This window comes from Psammomys obesus, unplaced genomic scaffold, assembly GCF_907164565.1.
Source record: "Psammomys obesus unplaced genomic scaffold, mPsaObe1.curated_primary_1811, whole genome shotgun sequence".
Classification (NCBI taxonomy): Eukaryota; Metazoa; Chordata; class Mammalia; order Rodentia; family Muridae; genus Psammomys; species Psammomys obesus.
In genome coordinates this window covers 724,788-742,474 of record NW_026590061.1, presented here as the reverse complement: position 1 = coordinate 742,474, position 17,687 = coordinate 724,788, and the positions used below count along the sequence as shown (strand labels likewise).

The following is a 17,687-nucleotide window of genomic DNA, read 5'->3' as shown; positions in this document are numbered from 1 at the left end:
CCAAAGACCTTGTAGGTCCCTGTAATTCGGTTGGAATACAGACACACCTGTAATCCAGAAGACACAGGCAAGCAGACCCCTGAGTTCAAGGCCACCCTGGTGCAGAGCAAGTTTCAAGTAAAGAAAAGCTTAGATCCAGGCGTAGTGGAGCATGACTTTTGTTTTGTTTTGTTTTGTTTTTGTTTTTGTTTTCTGAGACAGAGTTTCTCTATGTAGCCTTGGATGTCCTAGACTTGCTTTGTAGACTCACATAGATCTTTGCCTCCCTGAGCACTGGGATTAAAGGCATGCATTACCACCCTGCACTTGGTACATGCCTTTAATCTCAGCATTTAGGAGACAAGGCCTGCAGATCTCTGAGTTCTAGACAGTGCTGTTCAGGCAGTTCAGTTTAGTCAATGAATTAAGAGGCAGTTCAATGGAGCTGAGTTTATGGCAGTTAAGAGGCAGTTTTTGCCAGGAGAGTTTTAGAGAGAGATTGCACAGAGAACAAGCTAGACACAGGTAAAGACAGAATGAGCCAGGGAATGAAAAGGAGCCAGATGATTAGAAGAGATTGCTAGAGTTAGTATCAGGCCAAGCAGAGTACTTCAGTCCAAAGCCAAGAGAGAAGTCAGTTTTGAACCAGTCAGCTTGTAGAGGAGTTTGAGCCAGAACAGCTGAGTTGAGCCAGCCAGCCAGAGGTCAGAAAGAACTAGAAAGGATGAGTTTACTCAGCATTAAGTCTCAAGAGGCTGAAGGTATTCTTGGCCTAGATTAGATTGTATGGAGGCTTGAAGCTTCCAGGATTAGGCTTGGGTGAGCAGACAGAGGCAGTAAGCATCTGGGAGCCAACAACTGAATCAGGCAAATAAGTTACATTAATAGGAAACTCTCTCCCTTGTGGCTGACTTACATGATGCCAGAAGAGGTTACTGGAGCCACATGGTGATGGACACAGCATGTTATAATACCAACCTGGCAAAACGAGCCAACTGGTGCTATAGTGGCATAAAGACTATTAGGGTAACCTGCTGCTTTCTGACTGGATCTGAAGCCTGTACCACAGGAGGGACTTCATGCCTGATACTGTAAACCTGATCAAAAGCTATTATTGTTTTATGACACATCTATTCTGTCAAGCAGCTTTCTAAGTATTTCTGTTTAGATTCATGTTGCTTTGAACTTTGATCAGAGAAGCTTCTCCTTCAGTGAGTAATGGTTAGTGCAGACACTAGCTGAGTGTAATTGCGCATTCAGCTACAGGTAAATTGTTTTTACCAACCTCCCTCATCCATGGCATAGAGAACAAGTGAAAGACAGGGCAGACAGATTTAAGAGCTGGCGGATGAGAAGTGGAGGTGTGAAATGGCAGCTGTGGGTCAGGGCTGCTGTTGCACACATTCACTCACAGTGGTGTGGTCACCTGCATAAGACTTACACAGGAGCAACCAGTCAAAACCCAGCGTGGACAGAGGAGGGAGTCTCTAGACTCCACCCTCACAGAGGAGCCACTGACAGTTGATGGCTGCTGAGGGCACAGCACTTCCCTTTGGGGATGTGACCACTACTTCACTGCAGTCCAGCGAATGGGCCCATACCCAGGCACAGACATGTAACATAACATTAACTTGGCTCAGGGTTATTACTGACAACAACAAAAAAGGACGTGAATTAGGAGGAAGGTAAAGATGGGGGCTTAGAAAACATTATAGGGTAGTGGTAAACAAATATAAAGTAGTTGTGAATAGACAGGATCAAAACACATTGTATACATGTATAAATTTTTCAAAAAAAAATTTTTTTAAAGATTTTAAAAACCCCAAAGGCAGAACTCTTGCCTAGTACATATGCATGAACCTAGGTTTGATCTCCAGCAAGAAAAAAAGAAAAGAAAGCAGGGGCATACTACTTATTACATTTTCACCTTGCAGGAGTCTTTTAGACGGTAGCCATAAGTCATGATTTCCTATCCTGGTGGTTTTCCATATGGCACACACATCTGATATGAGTAACTTATTCTCCCTTCCATAGTAAAAGGCCAGCTTGGCCAGAAAGACTTTAGTGATTTATGCTTCTCTTTTCTTTCTTTTCTTTTTCCCCAAGACAGGGTTTCTCTGTGTAGCCCTGGCTGTCCTAGAACTTGTTCTATAGACCATGCTGACCTTGAACTCATGGCAATCCACCTGCCTCTGCCTCTCAAATGCTGGGATTGAATGCCTGGTCACCACCACTGAGCTGTTTTATATTTTTCATTTCTATAACCCTGGTGAATAAAAATAGTGCCTGAGCCCAGCATGGTTGAGCATACCTTAAATTCCAGCACTTAGGAGGCTGATGAGGGTAGATCTCTTTGAGTTCAAAGCCAGTCTGTCTACAGTTTCAGGCAGCCAGGGCTACATAGGGAGACCTTATTTCCAAAACAAAACAAAACAAAACAAAACAAAACAAAAAACCTGTCTGAAAACAAACAGAAAATGTGTCTAGCTGAATCTCTGTGAGTTCAAGGTCAGCCTGGTCTATATTATAAATTCCAGGACAGCCAGAGTTATATATTGAGAACTTGTTTCCAAAACAAAAACAATCAAAACAAAACAAATCAGAACAACAACAAAACACCCTGGTATGTGCTTTTAAAGGAGCTGAAAGAAGGCTCAGCTTTTAAGAGATGGTACTGCTCATGCAGGACTTCAGCTTCAGGGCTATCTAATGCCTCTGGCCTCTGAAGGCATCTGTGCTCATATGTACATACCCACACATAGACACACATAATTAAAAATAAAAATAAATAGTGCCTGGCTTTCTAACCTCCTGCTTAACAAAATGAATGAATGAGAACCTGCTTGAACTGAGCAAGCTTCAAACAGGGAAAGCTATCACCACACAAGATACACCCTGTGGGTTAGTCTGGCAGGTTAGAGGGACTTCAATAGGTAACACCAGGTGAAGGATTCTATTGCCTCATGTGATGACCCACTGTCTGCTTTTGATTAGGAAAGAGAAAAATTTGAGTGGCAATATTGTAAGACTGCCAGGAAAGAAGGAAAGCAAGAAGGGAAAGACCCTCAAACAGTCCAGCTATAGTAGGAGGGTCGTGAATTCCTACTGCTGAGTTCAGCAGCCCTGCATGGGGCCTGCTGCTCTGTACTGCTTGTCCACTACAGTGTCCCAAGGTCCTGGTATGAAGCATGAAACACCAACAGGAAAGCATTTATTGCCTCATTCAGTGGTTTTCTCCCCCTGAAAAATACAAGTCTAGCGTCACATTTCTCTTTTCTTTTTTACTGTGTGTATATGAACATTGGCCTTCATGTATGTGTGCCATGTGTGTAGCTGCTGCCCACAAAGGCCAGAAGAGGGTGTGGGATGCCCTGGAAGTGAAGCTACAGACAGCTGTAAACCACTACATAGGCACCAGAAACTAAATCTGTGACCTCTATAGGAGAAGCAAGTACTCGAAAGCACTGAGCGCCTCTCCAGCCCTGCAATTACCTTCTTAAAATTTTATACGACAATCTGTAGAGGAATGTACATTCAGCACACACACACAAATCTGAGCAAACCTAAGACTCGATGAACCAGAATAAACTAAACTAAAATTAAATGAATGTTTCAACAGTGATAGAACTCAGGTGTGCACCCTCTTACTTCAGGTTACTGCAGCTGGGACCCTCAGTGATGCAGGATCAGTGATGATGAATAATGATCAAAATTGTTACCAAAACAGTATAGTTACGGCCCACATTTTTCTTTTGTAGTGAGGGAATACTAAACATCAAGCACCCATATTTTCACATGGGTCCTAAGCTTTGCCTGTGAATTTTCAGAGAGAAAACAAGGATCTGATAAAAATGCTCTTTGAACAAAATCCCTCTCCAGGGTTAGGCCCCATGCCCAGCACTAAACGGCTAACACAGAACAAGCTCAACAGCACCACTGCATGTTCTCTGTCTCATGTGAAATCAGGAGATTTTTTTTTTCCTACCTTGCAGGTCCTTTGCACATACGTTACCGCTTCCAAGTCTTTATGAATTTCTGTATGTGCAAATATGTATCTCTCTGCAACTGTATGCGATTCTTGTGCTTTTTTTTGGCTTTTTGTTTGTTTGTTTGTTTGTTTGGTGTTTTGTCATATTCCAATTTATTTTATTATACTTTATTTTTACTCCTTAGCTGCCTGTTTGTTTTCAAGAGACACAGAAAGGGTAGAGATTGGACAGCACGGAAGGGGGGAGGAACTGGAAAGAGGATGGAGAAAAAGAAACCATAACCAGAATATAGTGTATGAAAAAAATCTACTTTCTTTCTTTTTTAGTTTGAGACATGGTTTCTCTGTGTAGTCCGGCTGTCCTGGAACTCACTCTGTAGACCAGGCTGGCCTCAAACTCAGAGATCCACCTCTCTCTGTGTGAGCTACCAGTGCCTGGTGTGGGGTTAGGGGAGGGATAGACAACTATTTTCAGTGAAAGAAAAAATACTTCTTGAAAATTCTGGAGGTTGTAGATTTAATACTCTGTCACAGTTTTTCCAATGGACAAATTTAAACACCAGCAGCCCACATAAGAGCAACATGAAGACAAACTTTTCACCCAGTACCAAATATAGGTGTGAGAGAAACCACAGGTCTTCAACAGCCATCATTTATTTCCCTTTCATACTCACTGTCTGCATGGCTTGAAAGGGTGCTGTGCTAAGGGCTGCTGAGCTTCCACTTGCAGGAGGTAAGTGGAAGCCCTTTGACAGGGAAGGATTTGGAGAAGCAAGTGTAGATGCTGGCTTGCAGGGGGGAGCTGCCATCTGTGGAGGAGAAATGCAACATCAGCCACACTTGCCCTATCAGGAGGTTAGCTTACTCTAAGCCCCAAGCTGACACAAGTCAGCAAGTTCTTTAGGGTGACACGGGAACACAGGAATGCAGAGAGCAGCGTTTGCTTACAACTCCGAATCTGGCTGCTGAGGACGCACACTAGCATTTGCTTTGCTAGAGTGCTGACAAAGTGAGGGTCACCCAAGGGGCGCTCAGCTTCCTACTGCACCAGGGCTCTTCAAGCCCCGGACTGACAGTCTCACACTAACAATCTAATACTACTCCAAATATATGCAAAGACTGAATTTAAGAAAAACTTTGGGTTAGTTAGTTCCTTAGTATTAATTCTTTATTTAAAAATTATTAGTGAATTTCTAAGTCCTCTGCCTAAAAAAACAAAACACTTTGATCTAATTTAAGTAATTAATGTGACATAAAACCCAGTCCTGACCAGATTATAAAGCAGACCACTATAGGTCACTTCTTCTTTGTCATAAAGAAGACAACTACCTTAATGTAAAGTAAGCGGGCTCTGTAAAAATTAATAATCTATGTTTTCTTACACTCTATAATGACTTCTCATGTATAGTAAACCTCAAAAATCTAACCTAACCAGGCAGGAAGGCACGTTCCTATAATCCCAGCACTCTGGGAGGCAGAGGCAGGTGGATCTTTTAAGTTTTAGGCCACCCTGGTCTACAGAGTGAGTTCCAGGACAGTCAAGATTACACAGAGAAACTCTGTCTCGAGAAAAAAAAAAAAACCACACACACACAAAACTAACCTAATAGATATTAAATTGCCCCAAAATTCATCCCATCCATGTCTATCCAACTCAAGGATTTGTTCAAAAAGCAAAGGCTGAAATTTAGAACTATACACACAAAACTCATATTATCAAAATGCTTTTGATAAGATGAGCCAGAAAGACTATAACTCATTCCAGCTGACTCAGTGCCATAAAAACCAAATCTTCAGTTGTATGAATATTTTCCCTAATCCTAAAGCTTTTCTTTCTATTTATTTATATATATTAAAAATACATGAAAAACCTAGTATCTTGCTAATTTTAAAGATTTACTTTGATGATTTTTAAGTCTGTGTATTTGTCTATGCATGTGAGTGCAAGTGCCCATGGAAGCCCAATGCTTCAGCTTCCCTGAGGTTAGAGTCACAGGTAGCTGTGAGCTGCCAGATATGAGTGCTGGACTTAGGACCTGGGTCCTCTCCAAAATCAGCACATGCTCTTAATCACTGGACCCTCACTTCAGCCATATGCTACATATTAAAAGTAATTAATAAATTGACTAAGCTGGGCCATACTCTCCTGTAATCCTAACACTTGAGACGTAGGAGCTAAAAACAAAAAAAACAAAACAAAAATTCCAAGTGGGTTCCCTAGTAAGGGGAACAGGGACTATATCTGACATGAACTCAGTGGCTGGCTCTTTGATCACCTCCCCCTGAGGGGGGGAGCAGCCTTACCAGGCCAAAGAGGACAATGCAGCCAGTCATGGTGAGACCTGATAAGCTAGGGTCAGATGGAAGGAAGAAGGACCTCCCTATCAGTGGACTTGGAGAGGGGCTTGGGAGGAGATGAGGGTGGGACTGGGTCGGGACAAGGGAGGTGGCTATAGTTGGGATACAAAGTAAATAAGTTGTAATTAATGGAAGACTAAATAAATTAAAAAACAAAAAAGAAAAAAAATCAGAAATTTGAGGCCAGTCTGAGCTATAGATCATCTCAAAAAATAAAATAGGGAGTCAGGGGAGATGGCTCAGCAATTAAAAAACCTTGTTGCTCTTGCAGCAGACCTGGATTCAATTCCTAGGAGCCACATGGTAACTCACAAACATCCCTAACTTCGTTTACAATAATCTAATGCCCTCTTCTGACTCCCTTCGGCACCAAGCACCATGTGGTACATATATAAACATGCATAAAATAAAATAAATCTTTAAAATTTTAAAAATAAAAATATTGGAAATATATATTTATTACTTCAGGCAAGATACGTACTATTAAATCTACATATATGACAAAGCCACAACAGTGACCTGTGTATGTTCTAGGAGCACAACATTTACAGAAAGTAATCTGTTAATAAATACAAATATTATGATTCCATCAATCATGCTAGCAATTCATAAGCTCATTTTGTTATTCTTTGAGACAGCAAAGAAATTAAGACCATGGGTCTCATTACCTCAGGGGTCTCTGAGGTCATGAACTCTGTTTCAGATCCTGAAGAAGCCTGATCAGTAGTAACCAAACAAGCATTTGAGCTACAAGTAACTGAAGAAGCAGCAGCCTAGACACAGGAAGATAAAAAGCATTATCGACACATACTGTGTTCACTTCATATTTCCTGGGTCTTGGACTTCCACATGTGTTACTTTTACTAGTACTCAGTGGTGCCAGGCAGTATTCTAAATGCATTACATATATTAATACACCTAATCAGAATAAACCTGTTTAGCAAGGACAGTTACCTTAAGTTTAGTGACATCAAGAAGAAACAGGATAGTTAGGTGGTGGTGGTGGTGTGCACCTTTAATCCCAACACTTGAGAGGCTGAGGCCAGCGGAACTCTGAGTTCCAGGCCAACCTGGCCTGTCTACAGAGCAAGTACCAGGATAGCCAGGGCTTCACAGAAAAACCCTATCTTGAAAAACCTGTCTCAAATAAAAGAAAAAGAAGCCAGGCGGTTGGTGGTGCACATCTTTAATCCCAGCGCTGTGGAGGCAGAATCAGAGGCAGGCAGATCTCTGAGTTTGAGGGCAGCCTCATCTACAGAGTGAGTTCCAGCACAGCCAGGGCTACACAGAGAAACCCTGTCTCAAAAAAAAAAAAAATGAAGAAGAAAAACAAGAAGCAGCAGCAAGAAAGAAAGAAAGAAAGAAAGAAAGAAAGAAAGAAAGAAAGAAAGAAAGAAAGAAAGAAAGAAAGAAAATTAGAATAAAGTTCAGTAGCAGAACACTTAGATTCACATACTGCCTTTCCAGGCCTGTGTCCCAGTTACACACAAACCCTCAGCCTTGCTGACCAAGATTCTTGACCCTAAGAAATCTGATACCAAATCTGCAATGTGGCTGACACTTCACAGTCCATGCTAAGAAGCTAGGCACAGATATAATCAGGCTTCTGGTGGGAAAGCCTTTGTGCCTTACAGAGGCAGACAAGGATAAAAGGATGGGACAAGCTCTACACAGATCAAAACAGTATAAAGTTCTAAGAGGAAATTGAGAGTTAGAAGCAGGTATAAAATAAAAACTAGGACAAGCACAAAAGAGACTAAGGCTATGACAACTTAACACTAAAATACCAAAAGCAGTTTGGAGGAAACCTATGGCACAAACAGGTATGGGAATGTAAGAGACACCTAAAGACTCTAGCAGTAGTGAGAGCTCAGTGCTGACCCTCCAGCCCAATACTTGTGGTTCTCAGTAGCTCCAGTAATATCACAGGTGAACCAGAAATAATGAGTGGTTGTTATGTTTCTATAAACTGCTACAGGGATCTTCATAGTGTGTTCCTAAGTTAGGAGAGGCAGAGGGTCAAGTTTAAGAAAAGGTTATGGAGCCAAGTGTGATGGCACACACCTATAATCCCAGCACTAGGGAGGTGGAGTCAAGAGGACTAGGAGCTCAAGGTTCTCCTCAATTACACAGTGAGTTCCAGGCAGTCTGAGCTACTGTTACATAAGCCCTTGTCTCAGAAAATACATACATTGCCAGACCCTGTCCATCTCACCATCACTCCCTAAAAAAAGGTCAGGGGAATTTTTTTTAATACTTTAGAACATTTTACATATTAAATATACACAATTTAGATCTAACCAAAATATTGAAATTATGAGTGTTCTAAAGTATGTTTTTTTTTTTCAGTACTTTGAATTAAAGTAATAAGCCAAATACCCATAATAAATGGGACTGGTTGTTGTGGGCTATCCTTGTGTACAAGGAGAATCCCAAAGTTTCTGAATTAATCCTTCTTTGTCCTTAGTAGTTAAGCTGAAAAGAGGAAAGCCAGTGACGTGTAATGTACCTATTGCCCCAGGGCTAGAAGAATAAGACAAGAGGAGATCACAAATTCAGGACCACCCTGGCTCAAAATACAAACAAAATGACAATGGGGTTTGCAGATGTAGCTCAGTGGCAAAGCACCTGCCTAGAAGACAACCACAGGAGCTAGAATCTTTCAGTGTGCAACACCGCAGTGGGGAGACACCAGTTTACTTCACAACAAAATCTTCACATTAGCACCCATTTGTAAGTTGCAGTCACTGTTCAAATCACCACTTCAAGTAGAGTCACCAGAAGTAGCTTTAAGTACGGGTGAGTAAGCCTGGTATCGGAGACAGGAGCTTTAAATGTAAGTATGCAGACACACCTGGAAGGTTATTAAAAGCACAGATGCTATTGGGCATGCTAGCACAGGCCAGGATTCCAGCACTCCTGAGACAAGAGGATCACAAGTTCTAAACCGGCCTACAAAGTGAGTTCAAGGTCAGCGTGGGCTACATTAAGTAACAAAATAACAACAACAACACACAGAATACTCTTCTAGTAGGTCTAAGATAAAACCTAGGAGAAAAAAAAATTTCTATCAGGCACATCAGAATAAGTCTGATTTCTCTTGCCAAAGCAAGAAGTCTTCCCCTTGAAGCAAAGAAAAGTGTAAAGCAAATTAATCCAGAACTTACCTGTAATGGCTCTTGAAGAAAATCACTTTGATTGGACAAGTTTTGTTCTGCAGATACTGTAGAAACTAAAATAAACCAAACAATTAAGGGGAGAGGAGAAAAGTTAAAAGTCAACTTGACAAGACAAGGTTAAATCTTAACAAAGCAAGCGTCAGCTGGAAGGCACAGGCTCCTATTACAACTCTGAAGATAGCAGACTGGACACTACTCAGAAATGTTCCATGTGTTACGGTACATGGTGATATTTTAAGGTTATGTGGGTAAAGGCAGAGTTCCAAAGCTTCCAAAAGGAAACTACAGCTTTTAAAAAATTACTGGGGACAATAATGTGGCAGAGAAAACAATGCCACTGTGAGTTGTCACTAACAGACACACCTCTCATCTTCATCATAAGTCTTAGCTGGCCATCTGTTTGCTCAGATTTCCCCTGTGGTTATACATATCAATGTGCTTGTTACAGTTAGAGAGTTGTCAGTTTGTTTTCTGTCATTAATATCAGTCACTCCCACATTACAGCACCAGTCTTCAGCAGGTGTTCAATCTTATCAGAGTCTGCACGTCATTCTCAGCCTAAGAGAAATTACCATGGAGGCAGAGGCCTCCGCTTTGAAGCATCACACCAGTTTTAGATTAGTTACCATGGTATTCACTGTTCTAAAGATTGAGGTACTCTGGTCAGCTAGGACCCAAGAGCATCCACACTAGATTTACAGTACAAAGGTCAAGTAGGTTCTGTTCCAAAATCACAATCCCAGGAAGAACATGGAAAATTGCTATCACGCATGTGTACCTGCTCATCTGAGGACTTTTCTCTAACAAACGTAAGCATGCTACTGAAGGATACTTATGCTCTAATGATAATTTATCCCTATGTAACTACTGACTGATGGATACAACTAAAATATAACTATTTCACTACCTGGAGTGAAAGATTCAGAAAACAAATAGCTGTTAGCTCCAACTCTGTTTTAAGTCTTTAGAATTATTATGCTCCTAGTGGGTTACCTGGAGAAGCTGAAGGCAGCTGTGAGGATGCAATTGCACTTGAGGGTTTGTCAAAGTCTAGAACAGACTCCTAAAGATGAGAATTTAAATAGTGAGAACACAGGCGATTCTTTAAAGTAATTAAGTATGTCACTGTATTGACTATAGTTATTACTAAAGGTGCTAGCTAAAGCTGCAGACACCTAGCTAATTCCTACCTTGTGATATTAATAAATTACTCTTATGTAAGAAATTAAAGAGTCTGGGCTGGTGAGATGGCTGAGCGATTAAAAGCACTGGCTGCTCTTAGCACGCACACGGCAGCTCACAACTGTCTAAATATTCCAGTTCCTAGGGATTTAACACCCTCACATAGACATGCATGCAGGCAAAACACCAATGCATATAAATATTAAAAAAAAAAAAGAAATTAAAAAATCAAAACTAAACCCAAGTTACTGAGAAACCTCATGATTGGGTCAAGAATTAAAACTAGAACATGATTCTAAGACCCAACTTAGATAAGCATGCCTGATCTGAGTCTCCCCACCCCCTATTGTTTGTTTGTTTTGTTTTGTTTTTCAAGACAGGGTTTCTCTGTGTAGCCTTGGCTGTCCTGTCCTGCTTTGTAGACCAGGCTGGCCTTGAACTCACAGTGGTCCACTTGCCTTTGCCTCCCTGAGTACTGGGATTATAGGTGAGCACCACTGCACCCAGCTCCAAAATGTTCAGTTTAAATTTAGTCTAGTTTGAACTTTTATTGTACCTAACCAAAAGAAAGGTCTATTTATTTTTGTCAACTACTTATTGGTTCATTCTGGGAAACATTTTATGATGAGACAACTGTTCTCTTCTCCTATCTATATACTGGAGTTCTCTCAAGAAAGCCTCCCACATTGTGCTTACTTAAGCTAGAAATTTGCAGAAAGCATCTTAGTTCTTTCATTTATCTTGAAATAAAATGAAAGATAATAAGTTATCTTTCACTTTGCATAGATGGCTGGAAGTTAAAGAACTTGACTGGATTTATGCAGCTGGCAAGAAATAGGACTGGTGTTTACACCCAGACCTAAATCCAAAGCTCAAGACACATCTTCTTTATTTACATTTACTTTGTTTACTTGAGTAGTCAGGCCTCAGTAATATAACACTAAGAGTCTATGTGACACAATTTAATTAAGCACAGCCTTTCATGATGGATTGGTAGTACATGCCTTTAATCCCAGCAACTGGGAAAGTGCAGAACCAGAACACCATTTTGCACAACAGGATCTAGATTCTTAACAGTTCCACCACAATGTTTCATATACACATTACTAATCCCACAAATATCACTTAAGACTCATTTGACAAATTACTCATAGGTTGAGCCAGGAGGTGGGGGCACATGCCTTTATCCCTAGTACTTAGGGAGGCAGAGGCAAGTGGATCTCTGAGTTCGAGGCCAATCTGGTCTACAAAGCAAGTCCAGGACAGCCAAGGCTACAAGAGAAACCCTGTCTCAGTGGGGAAAATGCTTTCTTTCATAAGCAAAATGTGTGGCATGAAAGTTATGTGAGTACCTAAACATTTTCTGACTGAATTGTGTGCCATTCCACAGGAAGGAATTCATTCCTGATACTGTAAACCCTTGTCATACATCCATGACAGGGTTGTAGGAAACAGAGACCCTAGACAGAGAACTTACTACTGTTTTGATGAATGGATTTGGTACCAAATTGTCTTCTAACTAATTATTTATACCCACGGACAAGTGCTACTTTCAGCCTTGGTCAGAGGAGCTTTATTGCAGTGGTCCACAGTCAATGCAGAAACTCAAAACTGGTCAAAGTGTTTAGAGTGACTGTTGTTGAATGCTCAGGTCTAAATGGGACATTTAAATCAACTTCTTCAAAGCTCCAGGAATACCCCAGAGAGCACAGAGAGTGTAAGACCCAGAGTACAGGGAGGACTGCCGTGAAGTGTTCTTTTCTGAACATGACACAACCCTTGCATCTAAAACTCACAGAAGCTATGGTGACCTACAGAAGTCTAAACCAGTCTCATTCCAGCACGGATAAGACAGGGAACTCACGAAGCTCTAACCCTGCTGAAGAGCTATCAGCAATTGATAGGTAGCTGCTGGAGTCGTGAGGGGAGGAGAAGACACAACACAGGAGATGGGACATGCATCATTGTTCTTCAGGGCTAGGGCTGTTAGTAGACTGCCTATGATCTGGCAAACCGGTAAATGGGCTCACACTCACACACATGCAGAAGGAAGGGAGGGAGGGAGTGAGGGAGGGAGGGAGGGAGGGAGGGAGGGAGGAAGGAAGGAAGGAAGGAAGGAAGGAAGGAAGGAAGGAAGGAAGGAAGGAAGGAAGGAGAATATGAAGGAAGGACTGAGAAGTATTGGGGCTACAAGGAACTATGTGAAGGGGGAATTTGAACTAGATATGATCAAGATACACTATACTTGTACAAAATTGTCAAAGAATGAAAAATACTCTAAAATCAAAACAAAAACTAAAATAAAGCAGCTCATACTTGCATAAAGTTACAAGTTCCTTGAATCTGGGACATGAGGTCCTTCAGCTTTTCTTTCCTCAATACTGGATCCTTTGGAAAGGCAGAGGAAGAGTCTACAGGCTGAGGCATGGGCTTAGGCACCTACAAGATAAACCCCATGTGTACGACTCATCAGGAAAATTACATTACTAGCACATCTTCAAAAAATAAAATGGAATATTCATTCATTTGATTTATCACAGTAAGAGTTTTCATATAAATCCATTTGCTAATTAATTTCAATTTTCCCCTTTCAAACAACTTTAATGAATATCTTTCTAAAACATAAAGCAGCCCAGAATAAAGAAACTTCCTTAGAAGTGTTTCATTATATAGTTATTACCATCTGTTCTCCAAGATAAGAAGCTAGAGTATGACACATACCGATGATATGTTTCTCATCAAGGCAGAAATTACTTAAGATGCATATGATTTCAGAGACATTAAAATATTTACACACAAGACACTTGAGGAAGTACTTTGTAGAATTTTAATCCAGAACATGACTACTCTGGCAAGAGACCATATCCAACGACCTAGGTCTGTGGGGTCCAGCTAGAACACACACAAGCCTTAAATCCAGGAGACAGAGGCAAGCAGATCTCTGAGTTCAAGGTCAGCCTGGTACAGAACAAGTTTCAGGTAAAGAAAAGCTTAAGTCCAAGCATGGTAGTGCATGCCTTTAATGCCAGCACTCAGGAGACAGAGACTTGCAGATCTCAGATCTCAGAGTCAGTGCTATTCTGCCAGTTCAGGTGAGCAGGTGTGTTGAGAGGCGGTACAGTGGAGTTGAGTTCATGGAATTCAGAGGCAGTTTTACAGAGAGAGGTTGAAGAGAGAACAAGCTAGATACACATGAAGACAAAATGAGCCAGAAAATGAGGAGCCAGAACAGATTGCCAAAGTTAGTATGAGGCCAAGCCGAGCAATTTAGTCAGAAGTAGAAAGAGAAGCCAGATTGAATGAGTCAGCTTGGAGAGATGTTTGAGTCAGAATAGCCGAGTTGAACCAGCCAGCCAGAATTCAGAAAGAACTAGAAAGGGTGCGTTTACTCAGCAGTAAGTCTCAGAGGCTGAAAACATTCTAGGCCTAGATTAGAGTGTACAGAGGCTAGAAGCTTCCAGGACTAGGCCTAGGTTAGCAGGAGCAGGCTGTAAGCCTCCGAGACAATTACATAGGGAAAATGAAAGTTACTTTTATAGTATTTTATTATATTTAATTAAAAAGTATAATCTTGAACGCTTCTGCTATTTATGAGCTCTCATGATAAATTGCTAGACATCTTGAATTTACCTTAATTAACTATTTACAGTTCTTTGTAAATGTATATAGGTGTTTTGTCTGTTTTGTACGTGTATCATGAATATGCTTAGTGCCTGCAGAAGGCTAGAAGGCATCAGATACCCAGAACTGAAGTTACATATGTTGTAAGCTGCCATGAAGATGCTGGGAATCAAACTCCAGTCTCCTCTGGAAGAGCAGCCAGTGAGTGCTCTTAACCACTGAGCCATCTCTAGCCATTAGACAAATTCCTTATAGCTGAGATCAGCTGTACACAGAGGAGTGGGTGTCCTCTAGGTTAAAGAGCCTAAAACTTCAATATAATGTTCCTGTGACATGAAAGCAAACTCAGAATGTTTGGACCTTTACAACTAAACATCCTTGGCTTTTAATATCATCCAACAAACAGCATGAGATCAATGGTAAAGGTTCAAATACCTAGTGGAGTTGCAAATTAGGGGGGTTGTAGGATTTTGCTTTGTTTTGTTTTCCATTTGTTTTGGGGTGTTTTGTTGTTTTGTTGTTTTTTTTTTTGTGTGTGTGTATGGAGAGAATTATTTTTAAGACAGACTCTCACTATGTAGCACTAACTGGTGTGGCAGGAACTTGCTACATGTAGAGCAGGCTGGCCTCAACTCTCAAATTAGAGTTTTGCTATTTTGTTTTGTTTTAAACAGCTAAACTGGGATTTTAATATGCTTCTCAAATACAACAATCATACAATTAATATTAGATGTGGAGGTTAAAAAGGTATGGCTGCCAAATTTCATTTTTTTAAAATTCATTCCAGTATATTTTTAAATTTTATTTTTTATATTAATTACAGTTTATTTACTTTGTATCCCCACTGTAGCCCCCTTCCTCGGCCCCTCCCAATCCTACTTTCCCTCCCTCATCTCCTCCCAAGCCCCTCTCCAAGTCCACTGATAGGGGAGGTCCTCCTTCCCTTCCATCTGACCCTAACCTATCAGGTCTCACCATGACTGGCTACATTGTCCTCCTCTGTGGCCTGGTAAGGCTGCTCCCCCCTCAGGGGGAGGTGATCAGAAAGCCAGCCACTGAGTTCATGTCAGAGACAGTCCCTGTTCCCATTACTAGGAAACTCACTTGGATACCCAAATTTCTACATGGGCAGAAATAAGATAAAAAACATTAGCCTTTGAAGGGAAAAAAATGAGAGAAACAAACAAACAAACTAGGACTTGAAGAGGAAGACAATGGAAAGAAAAGGAGGAAAACCAAGAATGGTGGTCCATGCCTCCAATCCCAGTACTTAGGAGGCAGAGGGAGGTAGATTTCTCTTAGTTTTAAGGTCAGACTAGTCTCTATATTACAAACTAGCCAGAGCTGTATAATGAGATTTGGCATCAAAACCAAAAATAAAACTCAGGTGAGGTGGCATATGCCTTTAATCTCAGCAGTCTGGAAGCAAGGCTGGCAGATCTCTATAAGTTCAAGGCTAGCCTGATCTACAAAGCAAGTTCTAGGACAGCCCAGGCTATTATATATAGAAACCCTGATTCAAAAAAAAAAAGAAAGAAAGAAAGAAAAAAAAAGCAAGTAACTAAAATTCTCTTTGTATAAAGCAGCATTAAGAGGTAGTTTATGTATAAAGTGCAATGCTTTGATCTCTCACTATTAGATGGTCGAAGGCTGGATCGGAAAGCTCCTGGCTGAAAAAGCAGGTAATTAAAGGACAACTAGTAGGCCAGGTAGAGAGCCTTGGGCACTGGATCTAGCAAACAAAGTGATGACATGTTGGTCTCACGAGCAATAGTAAGTAATTTATAATCTGGGAACAAGCAACACGAGCAAGATCAAATCCAAGGATGGCTCCATATATAAACCCCAATCCTGAGAGAGACCATCAAAACAGAACGAGAGGGACAAGAAATTGACTCACATCTTTGGGCTCTACATTCAACTTCCTGGGCGGGACCTGGTCATTTGGTAAGAGTCCTGCTGAAGCTGCTCCCCAGGACTTTAGACAGACCTCGGACTGTGGAACTAAGGCAGGCTTCTGGTTCTCAGTGCTGTTTGCCCAGGGAGTTCCAGGCTTCAGTGAAGTCTGTTCTGGACACACAGGAGCAGTCCAGGATCTGCTGCTGCTCTGCTCACTCTGCACAGTCCAGGATCCAGGAGGAAGCTTCTTTGGATCCTCCTGTTCTTTCTGTGGCTGAACCACCCATGGCTTTGGCATATCCTGCATGTTCTGCTCTTCCTGAGGGATGCCCACTTTGGACTTCGGGGTTCCTGGCTTCCACTGATTGACAGGTGTCACAGAAATCTGCTGCTTCTGTTCTTCCTGTAGGGCTGACCTGAGCTTCCCCTGTTCTGAGGAAACCACAGGCTTCGACACCTCATGGGACTTAAGAGAAGATTCCCAGGACTCTGAGGACTCCTGCTTCTTCCCTTGAGCATCTGCTTCTGAAAGCTTATTCCAGCATTTAAGGAGACTGGGTTTTCTAGCATAATCTGCTTCCCACGAGCATTCCTCCTTTTCTTGTTTTCTTGAATAATTTACTTCTGTCATGTAGTGTCTGTTAAGAAACTAAGTCAAAGAAATAGACAATGTGCTTCCGTCTTAAAATGCAGACTTTGAATGTAATGTTCAGCTCTATAAGAATTCCTATGGCCATCAGTCTCTCATGAAACTTGTCCTTAACCTACTTGAAGAAACTGTCTTACTTTTGTATCTACTCTTTCTCCTCAACTAACAGAAATGTTAAGTTAAATTACTCAGATGTGGCACATAGGCAGATCAAGTCTCCATGTCGGTTCCCAGTAAGAGGAGCAGGGGCTGTCTCTGACATGAATTTGAATGCCTGCTCTTTGATCACCTCCTCCTGGTGGGGCAATCTTGCCAGCCCCAGGGGAAGAGGGGAAGAGGATCCAGGCAGTCCTGATGAGACCTGATAGGCTAGGGTCAGATAGTAGGGGAGGAGGACCTCCCCTGTCAGTGGACTAGGGGAGGGGATAGAGAAGGAAAAGGGAGGAAGGGGGCTACAGCCGGGATACGAAGTGAATGAATTGTAAATAATAATAAAGTAGAAATCGGTGACCCATTTAAGACTAGAAAAAACTACATGACATGGTACCACAATCATTTTATGTAGTCCCTTTACCAAGGTAATTCTGTCTGCCAGCCTGAGGCTCTTTTCACATGTCTATCACTGTCCTTCAAAAGTCACAGCCAGGACAGTTCAATTAAAGTTATACTGTCTAGCTGTATGTCTCCTCAATTCCCAGATTTTTCTCTATTTTGCTCATATATATATATATGGTTCTGATTCTTTCAGGTTCCACAAATTTCAATATCACTTTAAAATAATAAACCCTCTTTTCTACTACCAATGTAAATTCTGATAACAAAATTTTATATA

General features: G+C 41.3%; 1 protein-coding gene across 8 annotated transcripts in view; it reads right to left on the bottom strand.

Annotated features, from left to right (window-relative positions):
• Caprin2 (caprin family member 2) overlaps positions 1-17,687 on the bottom strand; it is a 50,467-nt gene that overhangs the window by 10,740 nt on the left and 22,040 nt on the right. For 5 of the 8 annotated variants that reach the window (XM_055605605.1, XM_055605604.1, XM_055605609.1 and 2 more), the window contains 6 exons: positions 16,208-16,855; positions 13,003-13,125; positions 10,498-10,567; positions 9,493-9,557; positions 6,994-7,098; positions 4,642-4,776 (listed from right to left, as the gene is read on the bottom strand). In XM_055605605.1, the coding sequence (XP_055461580.1) occupies positions 4,642-4,776; positions 6,994-7,098; positions 9,493-9,557; positions 10,498-10,567; positions 13,003-13,125; positions 16,208-16,855 (1,146 nt within the window). The remainder of the gene's footprint in view (positions 1-4,641; positions 4,777-6,993; positions 7,099-9,492; positions 9,558-10,497; positions 10,568-13,002; positions 13,126-16,207; positions 16,856-17,687) is intronic. The other 3 variants (XM_055605606.1, XM_055605608.1, XM_055605611.1) reach the window with 3 other exon arrangements.